Consider the following 16,696-nt stretch of genomic DNA (forward strand, 5'->3'; position numbering starts at 1 on the left):
ATGAAACTACAGTATTCAATTTCACTATGATCGCACAGAAAACAGATCGCACTCTGTATCTCAGACACAATGCAACTGTCTGTTCACGATCCTAGAGAGGGCAATAATCTCTTGCAGCTATGATGGAAGGCCTTAGCACTGAAGAAGGGACCCCTCTAGCTTTCTCTTGAATAGTCAGTCTTTCATTCTTCTGTCCTTTTTCTTTTTTTTTTATTGCTAATTGGGTGGGACTAAGTCCCTTGTACTGCGGCCACTTCTGGCCTATTGTACCAGCCCCACATGATAGGTGAGGGTGACTGTGGAGCAATTGGTGGAATGAAGATTGGCAGGGGAAACCGAAGTATTCGGAGAAAACCTGCTCCAGCGCCACTCTGTCCACTACAAATCCCACTTGACCAGACCCGTGATCGAACCCGGGCCGTTATTATTAAAATCCACAAAGGATTATAGTTGCATGGGCCACCTCCCCCAACCTGCCCAGCCTTGGGGGTCACTCGGCTATTTAATCACTTGAGACCAAGCTAATTCACCGAGAATTGACAAGAAAATATAAAATAACTGTAGCGCCATCTGTGGACTAAAACCTCATGGAAGGCCACGAAGTGTAGTAAATATTAGCATGTTAGTTTCTTATTATCTGCGTCATTGGGCTATGCAAGCCGCTCCTCTGAAGAATTCATTTTATAGGGTAGGGCAGGAGGTACTGGGGATGAGATTATGGAAGCGTGGGAACCGTCCCATCCCACCCTTAACATCACGCAGCTATTTAATCACTTGAAACCAAGCTAATTTGGCGCGAGTTAACAAGAAAAAATTAAATAAAAACTGTAGCGCCATCTGTGGAGTAAAACCTGAACACTCGAGACTAAAACCTCGTGGATAGCTACGAAGTGTAGTTAAAATGTAGCATCTTAGTTTCTTATTATCTCAATTATTGGGCTGTGAAAACCACGCCTCTGAAGAATTCATTTTATGGGATAGGGCAGGAGACCCAAGAACTTCCCAGCATTTTATTGAACCCAAAGGTTCATTATCATGTTCACAAGGGACCTCTACTGGGCTTTATCCTAAGCCAGATTAATCCAATCCATCCCTTTTAAGATCCATTTTAATATTGTCCACCCACCTATGCCTTGGTCTTCCCAGTGACTCTTTCCATCTCACTTTCCCACCAATATCCTATATGTATTTCTCTTCTCCCCCATTTGTGCTACGTTCCCTGCCCATCTCATCCTCCTTGACTTGGAGAAGAGTACAGGTTATGTTCTCCTCAACACCCTGTTCGCACACACCCTCAGTCTATGTTCCTACCTTAATGTCAGAGACAAAGTTTCACACTCACATAGAACCACAGGCAAAATTATAGTTTTATATATCCTAATTTTTATGTTTCTGGACAGCAGACAAGAATGGTAGCAAGCATTACCCAAGTTCAATCTCCTCTTAATTTCCTCCTGAATCAGATTTTGATTTGTTATTGTTGTTCCAAAATATCTGAACTGTGCCACATTTTGATGATGAGACAGCAACATATACTGCCCTGAATGACTGGACTTCAAGTATGATAAATAACCTACCCAACAAAAAACAGTCAAAGTGTCAGTAATGTGTGCAGTTGTTACAGTGGAACTGCATTTTGCTGCCCCAGCTTGTGACAAAGACCTTGTGGTTATGAAGGGGATAATATGAAATGACTTGCTTTAAGTAATCAAAGTTCAAACAGAACCCAAAAGAATCTAACCTCTTGGTTAGACACCCCAAAAAGATATATTTATGTTGTCATATGAAGAAAATATTTTCCCATAATCATAGGTGGAGGATCACCACAACTTTTGTGCAGGTTACGTGAACTTCATTGAGAGGTAGTGAAGGATGAGGATCACTGTCTTCCCTCACTTTAAACAATGATCAATAGAGTGAGATATGACACAATTTGAAAATCAAGATGAAAAATAGTAAAACATTGTTTATTAGAAAATTCTATTACATTCAGTCATCTTGATCTAGCCTTTGCCGTATACTTCTCTTTGGGTTACAATTAAATCTCCTTCTTTTAAAGCCAGTTTCAACTTCTCCTTCATCATTTCCTAGACCAGCCAAAGTCTTTTCTTTGAATTTGACTTTGGGCTCTGAAGCAGCTGGAATTTTTATTTGGATATATTCCTGGTCTGGAAGCTGCAAGTCCATAGGCTCCGGTTTCCTGCATGTGATAATAATGTTTGTGTTATGGTGTGTCACAGCAAATTTAATGTTCTTGTTCTATCAACATCAACCACTATACAGTGTGTTCCTGAAATGTCTTGCCAAACTCTGGGAATTAACTCTTAGGAGAAAAAAGGATTGCATAACACTGGTCCAGAAATGTTTCCCATTTCAGTTATAACCCTTCAAATCCGCACACCAGCAAAAGTGTTTGAAATGGCCCCCTTGTGCACTGATCACATCATGGATTGCTGAACATGTCTGAAAATTTCTGGAGTGCTCTGAACTGTGACAACCATCCACAATATGGTCATGAAGAATTGGTAAAATGGAAACTGGTGTTTCATAAACAAGCTGTCTGAGATATCCCCAAAGGAAAAATCCTGAGGGCTGACATCCCGACAGCATGCAGGCCATGCAGCTGGTACCTCTCTACCAATGAAATGGCCAAGGCACCTGCTGTTAGACAGTCTCAAGCAGTGTGGCTAAAATGAGCATGTCATGCATAACGCACATCTGACATGTCTCCAGTGGAACATCTTCTAGTAGTGTAGGTAACCCTCCTTCCATAAAATTCAAGCAACTGCAACTATTGAGCCTACATGGCAATAAAACTGGTCCAGTTAAATAATCTCACATGATGCTGACCCAGATGTTCCAAGAAAACAACTGCTGATGCCATTACTGGGAGATAGCATGTGATTTTCATCTGCCCACTGATGACTTGTAAAAGTTCGCAACTGATTCTTGTGACAATTTTGCTTTGCCCATGAAAACTACACACTGCTGAAAATTATGTGCAATGCAATACTGCAGATAGTGCACATGGAACATAACTTGTTGAGGGTGACCAGCTGGAAAGAGGGCCTGCACTTGCTACATGTGATACAGACACCTAAGATGTTGCTGACAAACTCTCCATACACTCTGATGCAAAACACCTATGATTGTAGTCACCTATCTTGTAGAAGTTCCTGAATCCCTGAGGTCATGTCAAGCACCCGTTCTTCAACTTCAGGTGTCTGGATAAATGTGCCTCACCCATAATCAGCAGTAATAGGCAAAAAGATTCCAGTCTCTACAAGACGTCAATGAATGGCTGTAAATATGTTCTTGGTTGGACATCGTCATTACAGAGGTTTCCCAGTAGAGACACAGACCTTCCTTGCTGTTCCCACTCACTTGTCCATATATATAAGGGACAACTGAATAATGATCCATGATCTCAGTACCAAATGAACACTAGTTCTGTTACTGTTGACTGCTATCCTCTAATGTGGATGTGTTTAGTAACATGGATTGTGTTCAGCAGTCCATGCGGCGATGCTGTGAGGCTTGTACTGTTGCCCAAGGAGGCTACTTTAAACATTTTGTCTGATGTGCAAATTTGAAGGACTATAGCTCAAAAGGGAAGCATTTTTGGCCCTATGTCCACATGACCTTTTTTCAGACTTATTTAGTAGAATGTACCCACAAAGTTCAGCCAGACATTTCAAGAACATCCTATATTTATCCTGCACTACACATTTCAGTTTCAGAAACCGCAATCAGAATCATTTATGTATATTGAGTTTAATGTTACCTATCACCATTTACTGAAAACATAACATTGCTTATCATGTTGATCCTACCTCTAATGTCAGCTCATATGTACAAGTACAAGCATCATTATAATGAAATAAAAAGTCTGCTCCACTGTGGCTGTTGATAGCATAAAATATCTTATGATGCAAGAAGCTAGTGACTTTCAGGAAAGTACAGTGAAACACCTTGTGATTCTGTTAAAATGTATCAGGAAACATACAAATTTAAAATTACTACAGAATATAGACAGAATCTTGGAGCTGGGAGAGCTGAACCAGTCTAATGATTAGGCTACAGGCTGGATGAATGAGGAATTGAAGTTCAATTCCCAGCAAGGGCAAAAGATTTTTCTTTCCTCCACAGCATCCAGACTGGCTCTGGAGCCTACGAAGCCTCCTAGACAAAGAATACTAGCAGCTGTTTGCCTGGGGGTAAAATGGTGGGGACATAAAATTGACTACTCACCTCCCCCATACATCTTCAGGGCATGATGCTTAATGAAGTACAGGTATAAATTCATCTTTTTCCTTATAGAATCTCACATAACTGCATTACATTTTTCCCATGCAGAAATTTCATATACAATGAAAAAAAATGAACAAGGTGTATTACTTGGCTCTTAAATTGTAGAAAATTATATTGACCAGATATTTTCGTATACTGACACTTATCGTCAACATAAATCTTCAATCTATTGTCACACAGAGAGGGTATCTGTAACGCATTCCAAATGGGCCTTGTTCTGGAAGAATCTCTTTCCTGAGAATGAGCATGAGCTTTCACTACAGAGTTTTTCACGATTAGCTGAAAATAGTTTGGTGATGCACTTGCTATTCCTTCTAGTACTCCTACCTCCAGGCAACAGAATAGAGGCTAATTAACTTTATATAGAAGAACTGAAACTGCCAGAGCACTGATAAGCAACATTCTTGCATTAAGGGTCAATTTACAAAGCTGAAAGCCATGTGTGGACCAAAACCCACATAATTCATATTTTATTGAACATATATTGATTTGATGTTTCCAAGTAACAACACTGTTCATATTATAACTTAACCAAGAACACATAATAAGCATTTATAACTTCAGGGTTTTACAGCAATTCAGTCCCAATGGTGGTTCTATTTCTGTTATGGCACTGTGTACATGTGGGCTGTATTGCCCAGTTTTGGAAGATTCATTCTGCTATGAGAACTGTTAAAGTTCCTGACTTCGGGGAAAAAAGAAGAGTTATACTGCATCCAATTCTGAGATCAGGATGAGAGGGGCTGAGAACTGAAAGCTACACCAAAAGCTTAGCAAATTTTTGCAAAGCAGAAAAACATACTTTTCATAAGATAACACAGAATCCCAGTGTTCTTGAGAGAACCCACAAGTATAATCAAAGGTTCTCTCACATGAAAAAGGTGAAGTTTGTGTCTCCAACACATGTGCTTCATTCTTAAAGTACATTCGTATTTACCATGGTCAAGAGCAGATGGGAACATATATATGCCCACTTCTACTTTTATCAACTGATCCACTGATATGGAAATGCTATCATGATAAATGGGTTGGGAAGGAACTGGAAAGAGGAGGTCATGGCCTATTCTAAGGTATTTCCATTATTTGGTAGATAAAACAGAAGGAAACCCATGATATCAGTCAGAAGAGTCCACAGCTTGGCCAAGGTTCAAACCAGGCATCTGCCAACCAAGACTGTTACAGCTGCTTTGTTGTCCACCAAAGACATTTGAAAAGAATGAATAAAATGATTAAGAGTACCTGATTTCTACTGGTTTCCACGAACCGTACGGGTCTGCTCGTGGAGCTGGTCCCAAAACTGGCAGCTGAGTTTCTTCTGGTTTTATGTCTTCCACCTTCACTCTTCTGCTCTTCATTTGTTCACGTTGTAACCGCGCTCTCTCCTCTTCCTTCAATCTTGCTTCTTCTGCTTTCCTTTTCCTTTCTTCTTCTTTCTTTTTCTTCAGCTCTCTCTCTTCTGCTTTCTTCTGTTCAGCCAAAGACACATATCCTTCCTCTGGAGGTTCCCATCTAGACTCTGAAACATTACTCCATAAAGTCTTAACATGTACATTTTCTTAGAGAAAAAAATGATCTCAAGGAAACCATCTGGCCTACAATTTTAAAAATAATTTTGCTGTAAATATTTAGAGATGCCATATTTTAATTCTTATATTTCTAGATGGAACATGGGAAGACAAATGGTTCTGAACTATATTCGTGCTCAATATCCTCTTAATTTTGATTTGTAAATGTAATTCTGATTTGTAATTGTCATTCCCTAATTTTGAACTATACCACATTTTTAAGCTGTCGTTATGTTATGATTCTGTTGCACATTCTGGTGATGAAACATGAACACTCAGTTCTACACCGATCTTCTTAGCAGTGTCTAACAAAATTTCTGTGATTTTCTTTATAATATTTATTTCTTTGCCCAACATCTTTACTCTGTCAGCATGTAACAGAAGCTGATATGTCCCAATTTAATGAAATATTGGAGTTCTTCTTCTTCTGCTGCCACTGCCGCCACCACAGCGGCAGTGTTAGCAGTTCTTCCAACTAGGCAGTGTGAATAGCTTTGAAACAAGACTGCAGCATAACCAAATTCACTGCTGGCATTCATCTGTATTTTTCTCTTGTGATGAAGGAAATATAATCTATCATTGTCAGTGTTTACATTCCCTAGAGTATGGACAGTACTTTGTAAGATAGGGCACCGACTAAACAATTAACATTAATTTACTACATCTACATCACGAGCCTCCTATAAAATCTTATATACAAAAAGAAAAAATATAGAATATTCCAATCTGTCCATGGGAACGTACGAAAATACAAAACCAATGACTGGTTCGATGTTATAAAACATCAATTAAAATTTTATTCTTGTTTTATACTATAACTTCTGTTTTTTATATAATCTGATTTATTGTATTTTTTATGTCAAGTGTTTTATATGTTTAATAGTATTGTATCCAGTTTAATAGTACTGCAGTTCAGTGGTGTATATATGTTAACCATGTATTTGCCTGATGATGGCTATTGATAGCCAAAACATGTAGCAGAGCCGTAGCTGGGCACTGGCCTTGATATTTGTTGTGTTGTGACGGTTAATAAAGAAGTTGTATAATCTATCATATTTAAATAACTGATAATTTAATTAAGTTTTTGTGGAAACATGATTAATTTATATATAATATCTAATGTACAGCACTATAAGGTTTATTATGGACTCTATCCATCGTCTGGTGTATATATATATATATAAGACAAAAAACCACAACGTTTCGGAGACTGGATCTGTCTATGTCCTCAGGTGGATGGGGGCAAGATAGATCTGCTCAGTGATTGAGACTAGCTCTTTCTAATGGGCCCAACTGAGTAGGTCTATCTTGCCCCATCCATCTGAGGACAGAGACAGATCCAGTCTCTGAAACGTTTTGGTTTTTTGTCTCATATATACCAGACGATGGGTAGAGTCCAAAATAAACCTCATAGTTCTGTACAGCATACACCATCGTCAGAATCATTTCAAGTCTATTTAATATATAACGTGTATATATACACACAATATTAGTTCAAGATCGCTTTGTGTGAATGGCGATATGCAGGGGTTCAAAAACCCACCTGCCTGATTTCCTGAGGTATTTAGATTTTACCATATAGCAAGTAAACTTTACAACATTTGTTGATACTAACATGCATATTTTTTCAGCACAATAAATTTGGTGGGGGGGGATATGAATCTGTGTTGATGAGTAGGTTCCTAAAAGCTTTCCAACCTGTGGTGAAAGGATACAGCAAATGTTTTCACCAGTCCCTTCAGGCAAGTGCTGTGATGGTACCTTAAAATCAGACCAAGATCACTTCCTCTCACATACTTCCCAATTCAGTCATCCAACCATTTGATACTGTGCAGTCTAATTTACTGACACTGTCATTAAATAAACTACAAGTAAACAAACACACATGGCTGTTGAAGTAAAGTAGTCCAATTTATATCTGGGACATATCCTACATTCTTGCTATATCCTATATTCTTGCTGCAATTTGTATTGCTTTTTAACTATTGTATGTGTACTTGTTGCAATTTGTATTGCTTTTTAACTATTGTATGTGTTTTTGCTGCAATCTGTATTTTCTTTTAACATTTTTTATGTGTTTTTTTGACAAGTATGGATTATATATGCTAGTGATTTTGTTTGTGAATGTACAAGTTTCCAATGTCTTGTTGGCTTGTTGACATGTTTTATATTCTGTGCCTGTGCACATTTGTGAATAATCTGAAACGCAAATGTATATGTATGTATGTATGTATGTATGTATGTACATTAGACTTAAATCGGTAACACTGCAAGTCAGATAACCAGTGAGGCATGTAAAATCTGAAAGAACAAAATTTGTGTACTTCAGACTGGCATAACCTTTACATTCATTTATCCAAGCAATGAAAACTGTGCAAACAAAACAGTGTCATCACTATATCAAAATTTCTCATTCCTTCATACTTACCTCCTGTTTCTATGTGCCAGTAATACACATGGCCTTCCTCAGACTGAGCCTCATGCCATAGCTTTGCTGTCTCAGCTGCTTCAGGTTTTACCACATCTTCAGCTACAGTACTCCCTGCAGTTGATATATCTGTCTGTTCTTGCTGTTGCTGTCTTGCTGTCTGAGCAAGCTTCTGCTTTATTATCTGTGATGTGAAATCCGCATCGGCTTCAACATCTTTCATGTAAGCTTTCAGTGCTGCCTGAATATGAACAATGAAAACATTTTACTATATAAGAAAAATTTTAGTAGCACAGTCTGATACATAAACTAATATGACAGCAGTTAGTGTTCAAACAAAGTGCAACATACTTACAATTGAGGACGATCTACAGGGTTGCAATGCCATGCATTTCTGAGACAGTCTGACATTTTGTAAGAACATATCACCTCAATCTTCAGGGCTCAAGAGCAGGCCAAGCAAGAAACCTACAGAAGCAGGTGGCAACTAGATTTCTCTTTAACTTTGGAGATGCACTTGACACATTCCTTGAAAATGTCAGTGTGTTACACACTGCACAACATTAAGCCCAGAACACCATATCCACTTCATAGTTACTGCCATGAAAAACTCAAAACCAAAAAGATTAGAATTTTTTCCCCGAGTACAGAAATTCAAATTTCATTTTTGTGATGACTGCTTAACACCCTGAAGATTAGACATACTAAATATAGCAATTGTAAAATTAAATATATGAGAAACACATCTCTCCATGCATTATTATTTTCACAGTGGCTATAGCATTGCTTGAAAGGTACAGATTATTTTCCCTAAAACACTGAAAACTGTGAGTTAAGTTTCCTTTTACAAGGATGGTACAACAAACTGTAGGTCTTAATTTTCTTTTGTATCTTCTATATATATTGCAGGAATTCTGGCTACCCTGTTTATCATCATCTAATTCCACACACTGTCCTTCTGCTATACAAACTGTGTAAATTCTGTTGAATCTGCTCATCATATTCAAATTTTGGGTCTCCAAGTGACTGCTCCAGCAAACCCTAAAGACTGTACTATGCTTCCTGGCCTATTTCTTTGAGTGTTCTGGTAATGACACCCTCAAAATGACAAACTTGTGCATCAGTAGCAGCAATGTGCATTGCACCAATTCCAGCATAATCAAGAATGGACCTCTGACTTCCCCAGAAATGTGCAAACCATTCAAACACCCCAGACAGTGAGGTAACAATAATACATACTTTGGTCACTGCAGACAGCTTTCAATTAATTTCAGAACTGTGAACTCTCTCATCAATAAGAAACTTCATGAAACAGCAACGTAATGCTGCAAGTCTGTCTGGTCCTTTACGATCTTGTAGCTGAACATATCCATGGATCGTGTCCAGGCTTGTTTCACTAAGTAATGAATACCCTACACTTGATTTTGTCTGCTTCCTTTTGAGTTTTCTGAAGAAATCCCACATATGGGCACCCCTCGGCTTATGTTCTGTAGGCAACTGCTGCTGTTCATTCTTACAGTCCAATCCATTTTTGTGTGCATTTGTTACCTTTAAACTTTCTCCAGTGCTAGTGGAAACTCCCTGTTTCCTTAAGATTCAAGGGGCTAAGGTTGCCGCTACCCATCCCCACACACTCCGATCAACCCATAAGAGAGCATCCACACATGAAAATGCTCATTGTGCAGTCAACAAATGAAATATATCCCACTACTGATGGACAGTCAGAAGTGAAGCATGTGGCTGGATGACGAGATTCACTTAAAAGACTTAATTATATCTGTATGGTTTTGACAATCAGGTGCACTGTTATGCCTGAGATCCATGCTGGTTTTAGAAACCACAGAAAATGGGAAAACTCAACTGCAGAGCAAGAAATTTGTTCTAATAACTCTTACTTACTTACTTACTTACTTATTTACTCATGGAGCTTATTAAGGAAACACCAATTCTGGAGCTACTCAAGAATTTCCCAGCATTTTATGGAACCCGAAGGTTCATTACCATGTTCACAAGAGCCCTCCACTGGTCCCTATCCTGAGCCAGATCAATGTTCTAATAATTCTACTTATACTAATTCCTTTCTTCGGGGGCGGGGGGGGGGTTAGAATTCACAAGATAATCACGTAATGTGTGTATCTGTGGTTCGCCCTTTAAGCAAAGCTATCAGATTGCATGACACTGGTATGAATATTATGCCACCCCAACCTGATACACTTTATGGACCGCAAAACCGTGAGATTGCTGTAACACTAGTTGCAACTTGATATAGCATCCTCAAATAGTGGTAACCTATCTGAAAAAAATATTCAGCCTTTGTTCAGGCAGTTTTTAAAAATGTAAAACAGCACAGATAACACTGGTTGTAATTTTCAGCAGAGACATCTAATGAAAGCAGTCAAATGGACATGAGTGGTTTGTGCAAGTCTCACTGTGAACTAGAAGCAGTGTACAGTGCTCTGTGATGCACAGTGGTATAACATGTGCATTTACTGCACAACTGTGATCAGCATAAGAGTGTAAAAATAAATACATTTCTACTACTACCCATTCCTTACTATTCTAATCCTGGCAGCAAGCTTCTAGTGAAATAGTCATATCTTGCTTAGCCAATTACTGTAACTCATGGACTTTATGTGAGAGAAGCATTTGCCAATATCCATTACCAGAACCAACGTGTTGCTATTACAAGCTCCTCTGAACAAGGTACTCAACTATAGGGTTCCACAGAAGATGGGGAGTTCACTAACTAGATAAATGACTGTTAATTTGAAGAAGGGCTTTCATGCATTCACTATGTTAAGATGTCACTTCTAATCTCCAGAAACATGTATATACTACACAGATGCTCCCAGCACAGGAACAGCTCCATCAATCATTAACTCCACCCACTCTCCTCCACTGAAGCTTTCAACATAGTGACAAACTGCATAGAACAAACTGAAGAGAGCATCCTTCCAGGTTGCATGCATGGAATATGTTATAAAATTGAACTAATAATACATTCAGACTTTCAGACTGAGAAACAATGACAACACAGTAGAGAAGATGACAGAGCAGTTTACTGATGTACCATAAGCAGCTCTACTTCCTGGTATGGGCTGTGCAATTTACACTGATGTGATATTATTAGGTTATGTTATGATGTTACTGTACTTTGATTTAAAAATTAAGAATAGTAATGAAACCAAAGAGATTAACTCCTTGAAGCCTGAAACTCATCCCAATAATACTTCATAATTCAGTCACTACTTTACAGAAAATACACTGTCTGCATTATAAACACCAACCACTTAATGGTGATCTTGGAAATACTGGTTTGCTGTTTATTCTGAAAATACTGCAAAATCCATATACACACTCTGTGGGTAAAATGTGGAATTTTTTAATGTTAAAGCAAGTGGTACATAAAGTAAGCACTGTAATTTAAAGGGTGAATCATTTGTGTGTTGTTCCATAAACTTAATACATGTCCCACTTATTTCTGTGTGTGTTCACTTTATGTTCTTTAAACATCCCCCCCCCACCAGCTGTGCTTGTAGTTTACACTGTTTACACTGGTGTCCATCACTGCTTAGAATACATTGCTGTCTAATATTTTATCATAATTACATTTTACAGACAGTTTGTATAATAATCAGAGAGGGAGCAGAGCGGTGCATGCAACTTCATACGCTGTAGGAGGGGCATGGAAGGAGCCAGAAGCCTGTGTAATGTTTGCATGATTCAGCCTTACCTCTTCCATTTTCTTCATTTCAACATCCACTTTCAGGTTTTTCTGATGTTCTTGTCTGCTTTTCTTGCCAATTTCAGACAGTCGCTTTGCAGCATTTTCCTTGTGACGTTTTCCTTTCTCATGGAATTCAATACTCTGCAAATGTCATACAAAAAGATTACATAAGAACAACAGTGTTCCATCCAGTCTTTCTGGTGAGTTTGACTGCTGCTTTATGATTGCAGTGTTTCAGATTCTGCATCTGATAAAGTCTATAGTTTTCTAACAAAGTGATCTGAAGTACAGTAATCTTCTACTATTAAATCTTCTATACCAAATTTTGTACACTTCATATTTCTCTCATACATGTTACATATCCAGCCAATTTAAACATCCTAATAATATTATATGAAACACAGTGTCCACACTGTGCTGATGTTCCTGAGAAACAAGCCATTCTTGACTTCAATTTGTAAATTATACTATAGCACTACTTTTATCCTAATATGATGTCCCCAGCTCTATAAAAACATGAAACTTGCCATGTGAGTTCCTGAACCTTAATTACCAATAACTGGGGTTAGTCAAACATCCTCTTTATACAAAGTCACTCCTTCTGAACGTACCCTTCTGGAAGTTATATACATTCCTCTGAGTGCTCTTCTTGGTTCAATATCAGAAAGTCTGAACAAACTCAAAATAAGTCTCTCTTTATGTACAGATCTAATCACTGAAACTTTTCAAATGTGATTCAGATTAATTCAGTTAACATTTTGACAGAGCCAACAAAAAACATTACACAAGTGCACATAAGTGATATCTTCCAAAATTATGCCAAAGGAAGAGTAATACACACTCTTCACCTATGTTCTGTCACTACAGCTGTTACAGTCTGTATATAAAGAAATCCTTAACTTCTTCTTGTCCTCTTGCTGTGGATTAGATCTCACAAATCACAGAGCAGACTGTGATAGTTTACAGTCTCCAGCAGTCATGTGAGAATAGTTTCAGAGGATAACAAGCATATAACTCTCCTATAATTCCTTAACTGGGTCCCATGATACACATGGATAGTCACCTACCTGACAGAATATAAAACACACAGTCACATTTCACCTCTGACTTGCCAAAGTTATGAAAGTTACATCTGCAAGTCACCACACTATATGCCTTTTCATCGTCCATTTAATGACAATCCTTAATGTGAGATGTATTCTAACACGAGTCCAATGTTAAAGACAGAATCTTTCATATGATGGTAATGAATGCAATCCGTAGTTTGTTAATTCAGACAGAACTTGTGACTTTCTTTTACATTAACACTGTTCTTGGCACTAAATGTAACAGCAAAGCACTGCCCACCTCGGTATTATGATGCAAAAGGCTGTTAACAGTTTTTAATATCCCTGTGTTATGACATGACATATGTGATACCAGAAAAGGTTAATGCCAATTTTCTACAATGTGCAAGTGAATAAGTGCTTAGAAGTAAAGAACAAACCATTCTGAATACATTCAACTATATTAAGTGCAAACATCCAGAGAAATATGTAAGCTGGACTGCCAGTGTAACTGCTGAAGCTTCAGGAATGCAACAAATCCAATTTGCAAAAAAGAAGTAACTTACAGGTTTATTATCTGCAATCCAACATTTGCAAAATTCACAGAATTTCTTTGCTTGTGATTTCCAGTAGTCGGCCCTGAAAGGAAAAAAAAATTATTTCTTGCCTACAAAGGAATCCTAAAACTAACTTCTTTGTAAACTAAACCACCTGTCCTCAAGAAAGTGTACCAGCATCACTAACTGTAAAAACCTAAAAAAAAGTATATTTTTATACTGAACAAATGTTTATATTAGAAATATTACACAATTTCAGACCAAGAAAGAACCAAATGTCACAGTCCTCTGCAAGAACTCACACCTTTATAATATATGACTTTCATTTAATTATGAAAATCTCTAATGTAATGCTATGCTGTCTGGGCCTAAGGACAAAGACATGAAGGTTTATACGAAGCATGGATGCAAAGCTGTACAAATTCTTAATCCTTTCAGGACAAACCTTGAACATCCTCAGTCTATCTAATGCAGTGGTTCCTAAGCTGGGGGGTGCACCCCCTGGGGAGGAATGAGAGGGTTCTAGGGTGACTGGTGTTATGGAAAGACAAAATATCAAATTCTTAATGTTAAATTGGCCTGAAGTACTTAATTCTTTAGCTGATTTCATCATATCCTCCACAAGTATTCACTGAAATTACTGATCACATATTAAAAAAGAGAATAGTTAGATTTCAATCTCTGTTGGCATTATTCATTACTAAATAAAAAGCATTATCACAGCTGCTGTTGTGATTATTGCAGAAATGTGTCACAGTGGTAATTCCAGCTTCTTAACCTTAACCTTAATGCCCATATACACCGGAATTTATCTCCTTCAGTAATAGTAATGATAGTGTACAGTGAGCTCCCTGGTATTGCTACATCTAATGGTTTCAATGTTCCAGTTTCTAATGAAAAGAGATACTTGTGGCTCACTGGTGGAAGTACTGAAATTACTGAAGCCCCAGGACCTCTCTGTCCAACATAAATATTACACAAACTGTTCTAGGGCCGAATTCAAGCCTCCACCGTGATAAATCAATGACCAACCAACCACCTGAGGTTTGCCACACACTCTCCAGCCATGTTTCAATGATTACTCTGTCTGCCCTGCAAGGCAGCATACAGCAATAACATAATTCAATTATTGATATCAAAACGATAAGTACATCAACAATGATGATGTAATTACTGAACACACTACTGTTAATTCTTTCACAAATTCTATTCATGGTATGGTGTTCTGAGTGGAGGTGGGTTAGAATACCTCCAACTGTTGCCCTGCAAGTCATACAAGGCGATAAAAACACAACTGCATGCCCGGGGGTAAAAGTGGGCCATCCTGTTCCTGGGGGACCTGGTCTTCCAGGTTTGGGGTCAGGCACAAGGTTGATGACCTTGCTCTGTTAAAAAAATTACTGCTGTGAAATTCAAAGAAGTGAAAACTGGATGGTCTAATTCATGATGGAACACACAAGTCTGGCAAAATCTTCTAAGGAAGGCTAAGGCTCAAAAAAGGGATTTTTTGCCAATGATGATGACGACAGTTATGGATGGTATGGTAAAATTGTCAGAAAGTTTTCTGACTATTGTGAAGCCATGTACGTCCAATTCTTCTGCCTAGGTGGCTTGATTTGCTGGAAATTCTCACACAGTTATATTGTATAATGCATGAGAACTACAGGAAATATTTTTTAACTTTCCAACCTTCCCTAACGCACCCAATGATGTTAACATATTTTACATCAGACAGAGTATATACTGGGGTGTGAGTACACTGTAACTGCTTCTTCTTTTATGACATACCAAAGTGAGAAATATTTTACTGAAAAGTAGAAGCAACATTCACCTGTGTAGTAGCAACGACCACAGTCCCAGCCCAGTGGTTCTCACGGATTCCATTATGCTATCACAAGTACATTCCAGCAGCAAAATTGAAGCAAGTAATGTTACTGCCTACACAAAGAAAGTCTGTTCATAATTTAAATAATAGATCTAAAATTTTGTAGCAGCAAATTACCTCTGTTCATTGTGACACAAACAGTTAAAAACTGCATCAAGCATTGATAACTTCATATTTAATGCTATTCCTAAAATTTTTATTTTTTCAGTGATTAAGCTAAACTGATGTGATGTGTGTATATACTTAACACATAGTAGGTGTTATTTTTGTTACTTCCACGTGGATCGAATGATAAGTGAGAATCAGTGTTCACTCTACTCCTGCTTTATTAAGACACCGAGATTTGATACAGAAGTACGCCTTATATTGCAAATGCGTTTAATAAGTTTTTCATATCTATAGCTGATTCTACCATCCTAAATAAGAATGTATGTTCAAATCAGGAACTACCCACCCCAATTGACTACTTGATTGATTCATTTAACTTGCCAGTCAATAAGATGAAATGGCAATATGCCTCTACTCAAGAAATTACAAGAATTATTAAATCGTTAAAGACAAATAATTAAACCGGATATGATGAAATCTCAAATAGAATCATAAAAGTAAGTCTGCCATTTATAGTCTCCCCTCTGACTTACATCTGTAATAAAATTCTCAGTACTGGTGTTTTCCCGGACAGACTGAAATATGCCACAGTTAAACCACTTTTTAAAAAAGGTGAAACTCAAAATATGGCCAATTACAGGCCCATATCACTGCTAACTTCCTTTTCTAAGATAATTGAGAAATTAATGTATGCAAGACTCATTAATCATATAGAGTCAAATAATATATTAGCACAGGAACAGTACGGTTTTAGGTCTCACTCCTCAACTGAACAGGCAGCTTTCTCGTTAATGAACAGTATCCCATCTGCAATGAATAATAAGTTAATGGTAGGAGGCTTATTCTGTGATCTACAGAAAGCATTTGACTGTGTCAACCACAAAATATTACTAGAAAAGTTAATATTTTATGGAATAGAAGGGAAATTTAAGTCACTTATAGAATCATATTTAATGGATAGATACCAAAGAGTTGTAATAGGAAACAAATTCGACAGTAGAAGCTTTTCCGAATGGGAGGTAATCAAATGTGGTGTACCTCAGGGATCTATCCTTGGCCCACTATTTTT

The 16,696-nt window shown here is 37.8% G+C and overlaps 1 protein-coding gene across 1 annotated transcript in view; it reads right to left on the reverse strand.

Moving 5' to 3' along the window:
• Positions 1-1,946: 1,946 nt before the first annotated feature.
• LOC111862688 (calmodulin-lysine N-methyltransferase) overlaps positions 1,947-16,696 on the reverse strand; it is a 53,933-nt gene continuing 39,183 nt past the window's right edge. The window contains exons 2-6 of the mRNA XM_023848273.2: positions 13,644-13,716; positions 12,038-12,172; positions 8,305-8,545; positions 5,551-5,827; positions 1,947-2,200 (exon numbers count right to left, since the gene is read on the reverse strand). Coding sequence (XP_023704041.1) covers positions 1,990-2,200; positions 5,551-5,827; positions 8,305-8,545; positions 12,038-12,172; positions 13,644-13,716 — 937 coding nt within the window. The 3' untranslated portion in view covers positions 1,947-1,989. The remainder of the gene's footprint in view (positions 2,201-5,550; positions 5,828-8,304; positions 8,546-12,037; positions 12,173-13,643; positions 13,717-16,696) is intronic.

The sequence above is a fragment of the Cryptotermes secundus genome, unplaced genomic scaffold (genome assembly GCF_002891405.2).
Source record: "Cryptotermes secundus unplaced genomic scaffold, Csec_1.0 scaffold5, whole genome shotgun sequence".
NCBI lineage: Eukaryota > Metazoa > Arthropoda > Insecta > Blattodea > Kalotermitidae > Cryptotermes > Cryptotermes secundus.